The sequence below is a fragment of the Vidua chalybeata genome, chromosome 7 (assembly GCF_026979565.1).
Source record: "Vidua chalybeata isolate OUT-0048 chromosome 7, bVidCha1 merged haplotype, whole genome shotgun sequence".
NCBI classification, from domain to species: domain Eukaryota; kingdom Metazoa; phylum Chordata; class Aves; order Passeriformes; family Viduidae; genus Vidua; species Vidua chalybeata.
The window spans coordinates 19,850,921-19,862,922 of NC_071536.1; the positions used below are offsets into that span (position 1 = coordinate 19,850,921).

The window sequence follows — 12,002 nt, forward strand, 5'->3', positions numbered from 1 at the left end:
GGTTTTTTTCCTGCAGAATTGAATAATCAAGTGGTCAGATACATAATGGTAATTTCTGGAATATGCTGCAATAACTAGACTTCATTATTATTTGACTTCATGTCTTGTGTGAATAGTATTAACTAGCTTTGTAGCTGAAAATTCTATGAATGCAGATCCTATAGAGGTATAATTTCTGAGCAACAGCCTTCAAAAACATGCTGGATTTACAAGCCTACCTGTGAACTCTGAATTTCAGGTAAGGTGGGGTGAGGGATGGAGAAAGTGTCTGCTGAAAAGAATTTTAACAATCTAGTAACTGGTAAAGAAGAGGACTTCTAGTTTTGATTGGATAAATATCTATTTCTGCACAGCTGATACTGTGTTAATACTAGACATTCATTAGAACTCCATGAACTGGTCTCCTGCTCTCTGCTGGAGCTGGAAACGTAATACGCAACAGCATATCAGACAGACAGCTTGGGGCATAGGAGAGAAACAGCCAGAAGAACTTTGCATCCCATCCAGCTCTGTATCGTGTCCTGGGGTACTTTGCTATCAGGGCATGTTCCATGCATTTTATGACATTAGAAATATCATAGTCACACAGTCTTTTCACTGATGATCTTTGGGCTTTTATATCTGTAAACAAAAAAATAATCCTGAAAGAATTTATGCGCAACATCTCTGCAAGAGTGTTCTTTATATCCAAAGGTTTGGCTACAGCTTCAGGCTTGCTTTAAACGACTGTCTCGAGTGCTGAAAGCAGTATAGCTACAGCAAAGCAGAGACAATAAAGGCTGAAGTACACCCAGAAGTGCAATAAGCACTTCTGGCCCTGGCCCATCCTGTGAGCCAGATGTTCCATACAGTATGTTCTGTGTCACACTGCACTAACTTTTCAGATGCCAATAAGCAATAAACGTAGCATATGGCCATAGCAGCTCGTTCCCACTGGGCATCCTACCTATAAGTATTGAGGGACAAGGAAAGGTAGCATGAGCTCGTATCTCACCAGTCTCATGTGTGAACTAATATCTCAGGCCTCATCTAACATACACACAGTGAAGAACAGTCAGTGATGGGTCCTTAATGAGCATTAATGATTTCTAGTAAATGTTCACAGAATCATAGATAGGTTGAAGTTGAAAGGGACCTCTGGCACCAACCCCACTACTTAAGCTGAGTCACCTAGACCAGGCTGCCCAGGACATATCCAGATGGTTTTGAGTATCTCCAAAGAGGGGGACTCCACAACTGCCCTGGGCAACCCATGCTACTCTTCAGTCACCCTCACACTGAAATGCCCAGCAGGAACATCCTGTGTTTCAGTGTCTGCCCTTTGCCTTGAGTCCTGCTCCTGGACAAACTAAAAAGGGCTTGGCTCTATTGTCTTTACATCTTCAATTCAGGTATGTATATATACATACACACACACACACACACACACACATATATATACATATACATATATATATATATATATATAAAATATCCCCTCTGAGCATTCATACAATCCTTTTTCTACTTACATTCAACTAAGTATGTTTCTCCATAGGAGTCCCTGATCTCAGGAGTCAGTCTGCTCCAAAGTTTGAAGAGGTATTTCTCAATGATATCTGAATTAACATCTTCTGCCTTAAAGAAACCATGCTCAACAATGCTTACTTTCACTCCAAAATGCCGCATTTCTATCCTAGAAGGAAAAAAACCCCAATAATCTCCCTGACCACTCAATAATGGCACAACTATAAATCATAAGTAAGTTGAAAATCTGTTGCATGAATATTTGAGAATTTGATTATTATCTTCATATATCAGAATTATTTTGAAAGGTTCAAATTAGATTCATAGCAGTGTACTTCATCTTTAAAAGCAGAGCAGACAACTGAGGAAAAAAAAGCAGTGTCAAGTAGAGTCACAATTCTCTGTGTGGTTTATGTTGCAAAGTGTGTAACAGCCAGGTGCATCTTAGTCATGTATTATCATACTAAAACTTTTGACAATTTCATATACAGTTGCATCCTTTTAGTTCACAGCAACAGCAGATTATTAAAGTGTCTGAGAAAAAATAAAAGTGAAAAAGAATTCAATTGGATTAGAACTTTATTCTCTATTCTATGGCTAAATGGCTATAGTTAAATGATTAAATGTTAATGCAATAAAGGTTAGTGGGCTTCCTCATAGTATAGTTCCCTCTATGTAATTTCAAGTTGCAGTGCAACTCCTTTGGGGTGAAAATGACATCTTTGTCTTGCTGGGCAGCTCAAGAGACCCAGGCAGTGATGTTCTACAGTGTGTAAAGGAATGGACCACATGTACATTAGCCATTAGTTTCTATTTCTTTGGGGTATATGCTTTTTTAAAGTAAGTACTCATAATGGTTTGAAACCAGCTTTCCTAGTCATTCTGACTCATGAAGACTTGACTCACTGGGCTGGGCCTTAGCTTTCTAGAAGCAGTGCAGTACAACTGTTTCAGCAAAGGGTGTTCAGCCTAATTTTCTGAAGTTACAATTACCTTTGGTAGTGTGGTTGCTGTCTGGAATTGCCCAGCTCAGATTGTTTTGGAGAATTAGAACAAAATATACAGGCAAGTATAACTTGCCCAAGAAACTGGATGTCTGACCAGGCTATATTGTTGATTTACTTTCAGGTATGTACTGGATTTACACGCCTGAAATCTGCACACTAACAATTTGTCTGAGACATGAAAATTTTCCAAGTGCAGTTTCTCTCTGGGTCTGTCCATAGTACTGGAGACAGAAATCTTTAAAAAGTGACCAGTCCTGTTATTTTCCTTTTCCCCTTTAGGCAAGATTTCCAGAGAAGAATCAAATGGGCAAACATACAGTCACCCTTGCTCAGCATGCCTGGAATCTGTTCTTGGATTACTGCATGTGTTTCTGGCTACTCACCTTAAGGTGTCAGAGAAAGCTTCCATTCCCCATTTGGACAGACTGTAGCCACCCCCTACAAAAGCCATAACACCTTTGGCGTTAATTAGATTGACAACTCTTCCCTCAGCTTTTTTCAGGAGTGGCAGAAGCTTGAGTGTGATTTCAATCAATCCCAGCAGGCTAACATCCAGGACTGAATGGAAGTCTTCAATCCTTAGCCAGTCGGTGGGTCCTACAGGTGCTGTTCCTTCAGCATTGCTCACCAAGCCAAAAAGCCCTAGGAGGAACGCAAAGCCATTTATTTCAGTATATAGCAATATCTTACCCTGGAGTATCATGTGTGCATTGGGAACCAAGCACACAGTCTGCAAAAGCTTCAGTGAGATGAATACAGTTACCTGGGGTTTGCTTGGATGGTCTACTTTGTACATATGTTAGAATTTGCTGAAGAGCATGGGTAAAGTGTTAAAGGAAAACTATTTTATTTGGAGATGTGGGCCACCATGCTGAGCTTTATTATCCAGATCCGCTCAGGTATGTAGGCTCCTAATACGCGTTTGTATTCTTGTGAAAATCAAATAGTCTGCATAGAAGTGGAGAGACTGATTTTTCTGGTTTGGGTCTAAAGGTCAGAACCAAATGTGTAGAATTAGTCAATGCTTCTAAAGATACTGGTTTAGTCCTGTGTATTGATAATACTGCTTTACTACCTTTATAAATTACTCGAGGAACTTTAGATAAATAGTGACGTTTCCAAGAGTTTGCTGAGGACAGTCTGTGCCTGAGGGGAGAGGCCGAAAGTCCAGCACTCAGCCTCCATAAAGAGTCTTACACACTGTGGTGAAAGCATTAGCAGTGGCTGTCCTGGCTGGGAATGTGTGGCTTTCTACAAGTTGGGAGCAAGAGTCTGCTGGAGGGGGTAAGTGCTAATAATTTTGTTAAACTTGCTCTCAATCTCTGCATTCAAGAATGGTCTGGAATACTCATGATAAGGCCAAAAGCCTTTTACAAGTTTTGAGGAGAAAGTCTTATGGTAGAAGATACATGTTTTGTTGTTTTAGGTACTTAATTTATTAATAAGCCTACTGAATAGTTGGTATAACTGTGTGTTACAACTGGTACTTAAAGCTGTGACGCCCTTTGGTAGCCTTTTAGTCTGAGCTATCAATGCTGATAAATGTGTATTGCCACAGTTGAATATATTTACCATGCAGATCTTTTTAGCCTTTGCCAAACCCATCACTGAAGTCTCATAGCTGTTCAAGGGTAAGCTCTTCCTCTTCTGCAGGAGTGCTCAGAGGTGTATGATAGGGGTAGTGAGAGCTACCTCTGTAACAACTCCAACAAAGCTGGCTGAAATTGCAAGTGTTTAACTGTTGCAGTCAGTGCAATTGTTAAGTACAATGAAAATGTCAGACTTATCCAGGTATGCAAAAATATACTCTTCTCTTTACTAGAGGAGGACTGCAGAGGCCCTGAACTAGCCATTTTTAATTGAGTGGGCTGAATTTGTCAGGAAAATTTTCTGCTACCAGTTAATAGCTTCCTTCCACTGACATTCTTCAACTATACCAGAAGGAGTTTAAAAACACACCTGGGAACAAACTGGTTTTAACAGACCAAGCAAGTAGATTTTTAGGTATCCTGTTGGTGAAAGCAATGGGCAGCATTGCTGGAGAGAATATCTTTGAACTGAGAGAAATGACAGAACTCAGGAGTGAATGTGTTTCATGAGTGAGATTAAAAATGCCTCTGCAGTGAGTAGGGAGGCAACAGAACTTTTAGCTAGACCAGATTTGGTTATATTGAATCATCTTTCTGGGAAGTTGCCTTGTCACTTACCCTTGCCAGCTGTCTGTTCAGTCACAAACATCACAGCCCTCGCAATGCTGTTGGAGTCTGTTAAATTCAGATTCACTGTCTTCAGTGAGAGTGAAGAGCAGCACTGTAGCTCTTGGCTTCCTTTTTCTGTGGCACATGCAGCAATGACACAAAATCCCTTTTTGTCAAGCCATTTAGCCAGTGAGTTTCCAAGTCCAGTATCACAGCCTGTTATGAAGACATGCTCTCCATTCAGGTTTCTCACTCTGTATCTGTCCCTGATGATCCAGTAAATGATAAGAGAAAGTATGGAAGCCAAAACTGCTATGTGCAGTGAGTCTGAAAGTGAGAGCTACAAGCAAATAAGTTAATGTTGTAGAAGTGTAATGAAGCAAATGTGCTCGGCCAAACCTCCAGCTTCCTGAGACAACTCCTGTAAGGGGTTTTGTTTCTGGTTGCAGCCCTTCCAGACCACTGTATGTTAGAGGAGAGCGGGAATAGGAGCTTTGGCACAATGCGATCAGGATCCATGAATAATGTGCACCTTGACAAAACCTTCTGTTTCAAGCTTTGCTGCCCAAACTTTCTAGTCAACTCTGTCCTTTAAGGACATTTCAGACTGAAAGGAATGACCTTATCTGTTCTGAAAGATTTCTTTGTGGACATTGGTCAGTATTTATGCTGATATCAGAGAGAGAAATTCCCCTGGGGAAAAGGATGATTCTCTTTGACCACATCTGTAACATGGAAGCAGAGTGATCCCAAGAACAACCCAAGAGAAGTGTAAGCTGCAGTGGTGATGACTAATTTGTTATGGGACTTGTGTTGTGTGACAGTGAGTGATTTGCTCTCTGCCCCTTAGACAAGGAAGACTTTGGGGCAGTGCCTGAATCTTCTGTCACAGTTTAGCAGCGATACAAAGCACAGCAGAACATACTATATATAAAGTGTGTTTGTATAAAGAAATGTGGAAATGCATGGAGATAATGCCTTAAAAAAAAAGGGCACTAAGGATACTCAAGGTTTCCTAACCTTGGTAACTGTTTACTAGTTTTCTATTTGTATTTTGGCTTTTACAAGAACTAAACCAAATTAATTAATTAAAGCCAATATTTATGGGGCATCCAATAAGCATATTCCAGACATCCTGTTAAGAGAAACTTTTTCACAAGTTCTAAGCAGTCACCTAGGCTCTAGTTACCTACATATGTGTAGATGTGCAGACATCTCACCTTTAAAATATGACATTCTTAAAGGCTGTCTTCTGTGTAACATTATTTCTATCTCAAGACATGAATATTAAAGGAAGCTTAATGTATTAGGCTGTTTGCTAGAGCCTGTCTGTTGTTCTTGTTCCTACTGAGTTCATGAACTGATTTGCATTTATTCTGATCCTAAATTTTGCTGTCATGTCACCAAGTAGGTATGGAAGAAATCTCAGAATCTGATAGTGAATGGATGTTGAACTCTCCTTAAATAACTAAATCAGTTTCAAAGCTAATAAAGTATAACAAATGACAACATTCATTACCACTTAATGATATTTGAGTGCCTCAGTAGCCATCAATATGAACTTCTGAGCTATTGACTAATGATGTCTGATTTTAAATCATTAAGCAAATATATACAGGCAAGAGTTTTCTTCTCCTTCTACTGCAGTTTACAGGAAGGCTTTCACTGAATTTTTGGGATGTTTACACTGTTTATTTTAGTGGCCCATCTCACTGTTGTTTTGAGGTTGATGTAATCAGCCCTCTAGCTCAGGTACTTTGATTAGACACTTGGCTTTCTTGCTGTGAATGTCCCTCTTAAATTTGACAAGGATTGCAGTGTTCCTGAATGTGTGCACTTTGAAATCATCTTTGTGATTTTTCCCTTTGTTGGTGACATTTATTTCCTGAGGACTCAGAGAGTGCTCTGATAAAGTGCCACTACAACTAAGTGAAAGCACTCAGGCTAATGAAGGCCTTTGTAATGTAAAATAAAGTCTGAAAACAGAATGTTGCAGCAGCTGATCATGGATCCCCCAGTCCATTTGCAATGATGTTCCAGGCAATGACATTTATTTTGACTGCCCATTTAGAATTTGGAGAAGTGCTAGACACAAAAAGAGAGAGGAGCTGCTGTCAGCAGACTCTGGTAACCCTGTGCCACTAAATCACAGCAAGGTATTTGGCAAGCTAGTGCAGTGACATATATATACGTAACTTTACGACTCAAGTTTCCTTTTTTCCAGTACAAAATTAAACAAAATAATTCAAGTTTTGCACAAACAATTAACTTAAGTGAAAACAGGACTTGTAAATCATATCTTTTTTTCTCGGCTGTATTGTAGGGAGGAAGCAGTGGGCAGTGAGCTTGCACTACTGGAAAGCAGTTTAAATTTGAAACTGGGCTCTGTAGATAAGTCCTGGAGTGTTTGACCAGGATGCCAACCTGGCTTCTGTAAGGTAAATGCCTAGAATTGCTCTGGTTAGTGTTAGCCACTCTGTTTATGTAGCAATAATTGGCACAGAAGCTCTGTAAGACAAAAAACTCTAGGGGAGACAGCTGAGAGGGCAGCACTCTGGAGTCTCCACTGCTCTTCTTTTCCCTGACAGCCCTGGGCCAGTGTTACCAAGTCTGTATTTCCTAACTGCCCAGTACTTGCCACATACTAGCACTCCTTCTCCAGTAGCACAGTGACCTGAGCATCATGGTAGGTTTGCTCTGCTGGAGTGATCTGCCATTATCTATTCTGCTAGATGATGTCATTACTGGAAGGAGCCTGGGGTCAGGACCAAGAGAAAAAGTCTCAGTTTAAGTTTTCTTAAAAGAAAATCCTCTAATTCTGTGAATGTACAATGTTATCCAAAATATCTCTTGTTTGATAATTGTGAAGTTCTACAAAAGCCAAAAAAAGCCACTTGGCTTCCAAGATCATATTGATTTTTAAATAGCTGCATGGAGTGGCAAACAGTGCATTTCCAGAGAAAATGTCAGCATGATATTTCAAGAGTATTGATCTACCTTCATAAATATTGCATTTGGATTAATAATGTAGCCAGTAAATAACTAAAGGCAAATTCTATTTTCCCTCAAACTTTGATATTTGCCTGGCAAATTTCTTGTGTGATAGAGCTTGGCTTCTTGTGCCTACACGTGTGCCATTATTAAAAGCAATTGATTTTAGAGAAAAGCAGCATGACTGCCTTGAGAGCCCTCTAAGATCTATAGATGACTGCAAAGTACAGCATCCCTCTGCTGCTCTGCACTAAAGGAAACTGAAGCACATAGACCCCATTATCGAAGGAGGGTGTTAATTTACTCCCACAGGAAGTTTGCTTATGCTAAAGAATTTCAGGCTGGGGTGAAGAGTGGGGCCTGTGTGTCCTTTGGATTCCTTCACCCTCCACTGTGCAGGCAGTGCTAAACTCCAGAAGTCAGTGCTCTGCAATGGGTAGAATGACCTGCCAGGCATCCTGAGGAAGAGCTGCCAATGTGAAATTTAGGTCTATGGTTCTTCAGAATGAGCACTCACACAGCACACAGTGGAAGGTTTATATATAACAGGCAGCCCACTGAAAGATCATCCAACAACTCTCCAGAGTCACTCTTCCATAGCTACAAACCTCTAGTTTTCAGTTAATTAATTGAACAAACTGGCAGACACAAAACATCAGATCTCTTAGGTGAACTATTCCTGCACATGCAGAGCTTTGCACTTCCATTTCACAGAAAAGGAGTGCTTTTTGGTAAGCTGTGTAAATATGTGATAATTTCGTTTGGTGGTCAACAAATAATTTAGGATCTTTATTAATATGTTACCTGTAAAGAAGTACACCTCCAAACTCTCCTACACAACATTTTGTAGGGAGATTAATGTAGTCTGGTACAGTGAGTTTTCAGCTGATGAAAACTCTGTGATTGTATCTTCTTTGTATGGCTTGCACTTCACGTTTTTACCACAGCATCATAAAAGCCCATGGAAAACAAAACCATTTAAAATCTTAGGTCACCAACCTACTATTTGAAAATTGAAGTAGGGAAAAAGTCCACATATTGGGAAGAGCATTTCTCAGTTAGCATTTTATTCAGACACTGTAGGTACTAAGATAAGCAACAATTGTTAAAATTACTCTAGAAAGGAAGGGATTGCATATTCTCTTGTCTGTGCACTTAGAAAACAAATGTTTAGCTCTCTTAGATATCCTGCAAATGCATGTAATAGGTACTGCTCACTATAACAGGAGATGTAAATTCTACTCACATTCTGGGGAGACATCTGCAAGCTCAGTCTATACCTCCACGTGCTTATGAGTTGCCTTCACCAGTTATTTCCAGTGTCAGACTGTAGAAACAGCCCAATTTGCTCATAAACTTGTGTGCCAAGACCTTTTTTAAAAAAAAAAAAAATCTTATAAATTCTGTGTCTGGTGGTACTTTTCTAATCAGCACATCAGCAGGGCCCCTCTGCCTGCTATTGCTAATGACTTGTACTGTGATCTGTCTATTTTAGGGATGTACTTGGTATTAATCTTCTGGCTATGCTCTATGCCTGCCTCACTTACCTATGTTGTATAAGCATTGCTGGCTATATATAGTGATTTAAAGAGCCTGGAGGATTGTCAAGGCTCATTAAGGAGAACTAATCTACTGAGCTGAAAGGACTGATCTGTGCTTTGTGGTGAAATCAGCAGGCAGGAGTCCTTCTGTTGATTTAATAGAGCTTGCTTCAGACCTCCCGCTTTTCTTTTGCATGTGAACTTAGTTATTGTTGATGTGACTTAATATCTTAAAATACCTATTTATGTATGAAAACTGTCATGGATTAAATTATTTTTACTAGTCTAGGGGCAGTTTTTTGATATTAGGAACAAACCAATTTCAACGTTTCTCAAATAAATGCTCAGATACTACAAACTGTACAGAATCTCTGCAGTTTGAATGGTCACAGATGCTAACATATCTGTGTATCTTGCTGGGTGTCTTGTTTGCTTAATCTTTGGCCCAGAATCTGGTGGGCACTTCTGATCCAGCTCTGAGTACTACTGCATAAACATAGCAGCAGAATTTCTTTTCCCTTCACAAATCTCTTTACTCACAGTGCTCTGCAGTGCCAGATGCTGCAGTCAGCAAGGAGGCTTGGGCAAAGACCATTCTCAACAGCAAATTGATGAATGAGCTTTCTTGTGAAAATTGATTTGAAACTAACTGAATGAGGAGGAAATTAAAACTGAGGAAACTAAGTAAAGTGGTAGGATGGAGCTGGAAATGATCTTGCCCATACAGTTGAGTGGATGATGTTAATGGCAGTCTGTCCCAGACTGGCTGGTGACATGTGGTCTGGCTGGTCCCTGAAAGAGCTGCAGAGTTCTTAGTTCGTCCTCTACCTGCTGGGCAGCTCTTCCCCCCCAGTTTCTCTCCCAGCTCCCCTTGGCTTGGGCCTGGAAATTCTTTCTTCTTTTGCCACTTGTGAGTGCCACAAGCTGTGGTATTGGTTGTTACTGTACTTTCAGCACTCTTGGGGCAGTCAGGAGCTGCATGCATCTTGCTGGAGATGTGGAGCTCAACAGATGGCTGGCAAAAATTTTCTCTGCAGGGCAAGCCTGCCTGAAATGCCTGCATAGCCCTGTCTGGCCTGATTCTAATGATGGGCTCTACAGTGTGGTTGGAATGACCACGGAAGAGCGCTCCACCAGCATGCAAAGCCTGTTGCAGGCAAACACTGCTCAATCAGTGTCAGGTCAGGGATCCTGCTATTGTGGGTAGCAATTCTTTGTCATGCAAGGGTAGGAGAGAAAAGCATAAAAGGAGTAAAGGAGTTTCTCTCTACTGTTGTTTTTTTGTGGTTTTTTTTTTTTTTTTTCTCAGTAAACTGCTTTTGAACTGCAAAAGGTAATTTCAGAAAGCTGAACAGAACCTGCTTAGCATCTCAGAGGATATTAAAATGGGGAATTTTCCCAATAAGTTCCCTTCTTCACAGAGTATCCTCCAACTCTCTCAGATCACAGCATGTGGGGGACCTTACTGGAAAAGAAATCACATAAGGAAAATCTGAGCTCTATTCCTAGTTTTCTGTTAGCTTGGCATGAGACAGGCTTTTCTCTGCAGAAAGCAGACCTTGATTGATTTCCTATTGATTCCTTAGGTGTATTTTGTAATGAAATCTCTGACTCTTAGAAAGGAAAAATTGCCATTCTTGAACCATAACACTGGGGAAGGAAATTTCATTCTCCAGAGAAAAGCAAGAAGCTAGAATTATTCCTGCTGGACAGGTGAAGGTGTTGAAGCACACACTGTGCTGACTCTAGCAAGTTAACCAATCCAGGTTCTGTGGATGCAATCCCCCAGGACATTCTGACCTTGTGGACGTTATGGGTCTTCCCCCATGAGATGTCCCTTCTAGTCCTTAAAAACATATGTCTAAATATGTTTTCACCTGCCTCATACAGCCTTGTGAACAGGTCAGATTTTGCTAGTCATAACACAGCACACCATGGTTTGCTTCTTTCCAGAAATCACTGGCTTTTTTTGCTGGCATTTGAGAAGATGAGGTGTCTGGTCCCAGGAGAGTAAATGTCAGCACAATCTCATCCTCCATACAGTTAGAAATAATACATTAGGCAAATTATATTTTTTCCTGCATTTATAATTTAAATAATGTATTTACAGCTAGTGTGCCCTGTCTCAAATCCTGTTTATATTTTCTTACAAATGTTAACATTTGCAATGATAGTGTCTCACAGCAGCTGATGATATACTTGTGGTCTGACAGGGACTGAATTCAATCAGCCGAACTTTAATTCCTAAAGATAAAGATCAGAATAGATGGTGTCATTTCACAGTTTCTTTGTTTCCCTAATCAATCCTTTTAACTGAGTAATCTTGGTGGAGAAAAGATAAAAAGCTTTAGCTTCTAAAAAGCCTCTGTGTGAAACAAAAAAGTCCAAGGATCAAAAGACAAACAGCCCCTGCTCCAATAGGCTTTGCAAGTGTCTGTTTGACAGGTACTGAATGGTTGGTTCATCACTGGGGCTAGCAGAAGAAAGGGACTTGATTTCCGTTTGATTTCTAAATAAAAAAGCAAACAATAATGACAGAAAAAACACATTGAACACATTGACTACATCAGCAGATAAAAGTTTTTCTGTTTGGGAGTTCACTCAAAACTACATGCCAACATGAATAATTAATCTTTAACTGAGATTTGAATAAATCTTTCTAGACCAAACATGTGTGGATAGTCATATTGTGGTGCAGATGCATTTAAGATTAGCTTTTCATATGACAGTATTTCCAAAAAGTCAGAATTATGAGGAGA

At 40.1% G+C, this 12,002-nt stretch overlaps 1 protein-coding gene across 1 annotated transcript; it reads right to left on the reverse strand.

Annotated features, from left to right (window-relative positions):
* Positions 1-370: 370 nt before the first annotated feature.
* DHRS9 (dehydrogenase/reductase 9) lies at positions 371-8,993 on the reverse strand. Its single transcript, XM_053947892.1, has 5 exons — positions 8,949-8,993; positions 4,721-5,051; positions 2,897-3,155; positions 1,512-1,675; positions 371-621 (listed from the first exon to the last, which is right to left on the reverse strand). Exons 1-5 carry the CDS (start codon positions 8,961-8,963, stop codon positions 371-373), a joined length of 1,020 nt encoding a protein of 339 aa, XP_053803867.1. The 5' UTR covers positions 8,964-8,993.
* Positions 8,994-12,002: the final 3,009 nt, after the last annotated feature.

Coding starts and splice junctions, on each gene's coding strand:
- DHRS9 (XM_053947892.1), bottom strand. Junction 1,676..2,896: donor GCTTTCTCTGACACCTTAAG/GTGAGTAGCCAG, acceptor TTTTCCTTCTAG/GATAGAAATGCGGCATTTTG. Junction 622..1,511: donor AGAAACATACTTAGTTGAAT/GTAAGTAGAAAA, acceptor TTTTGTTTACAG/ATATAAAAGCCCAAAGATCA.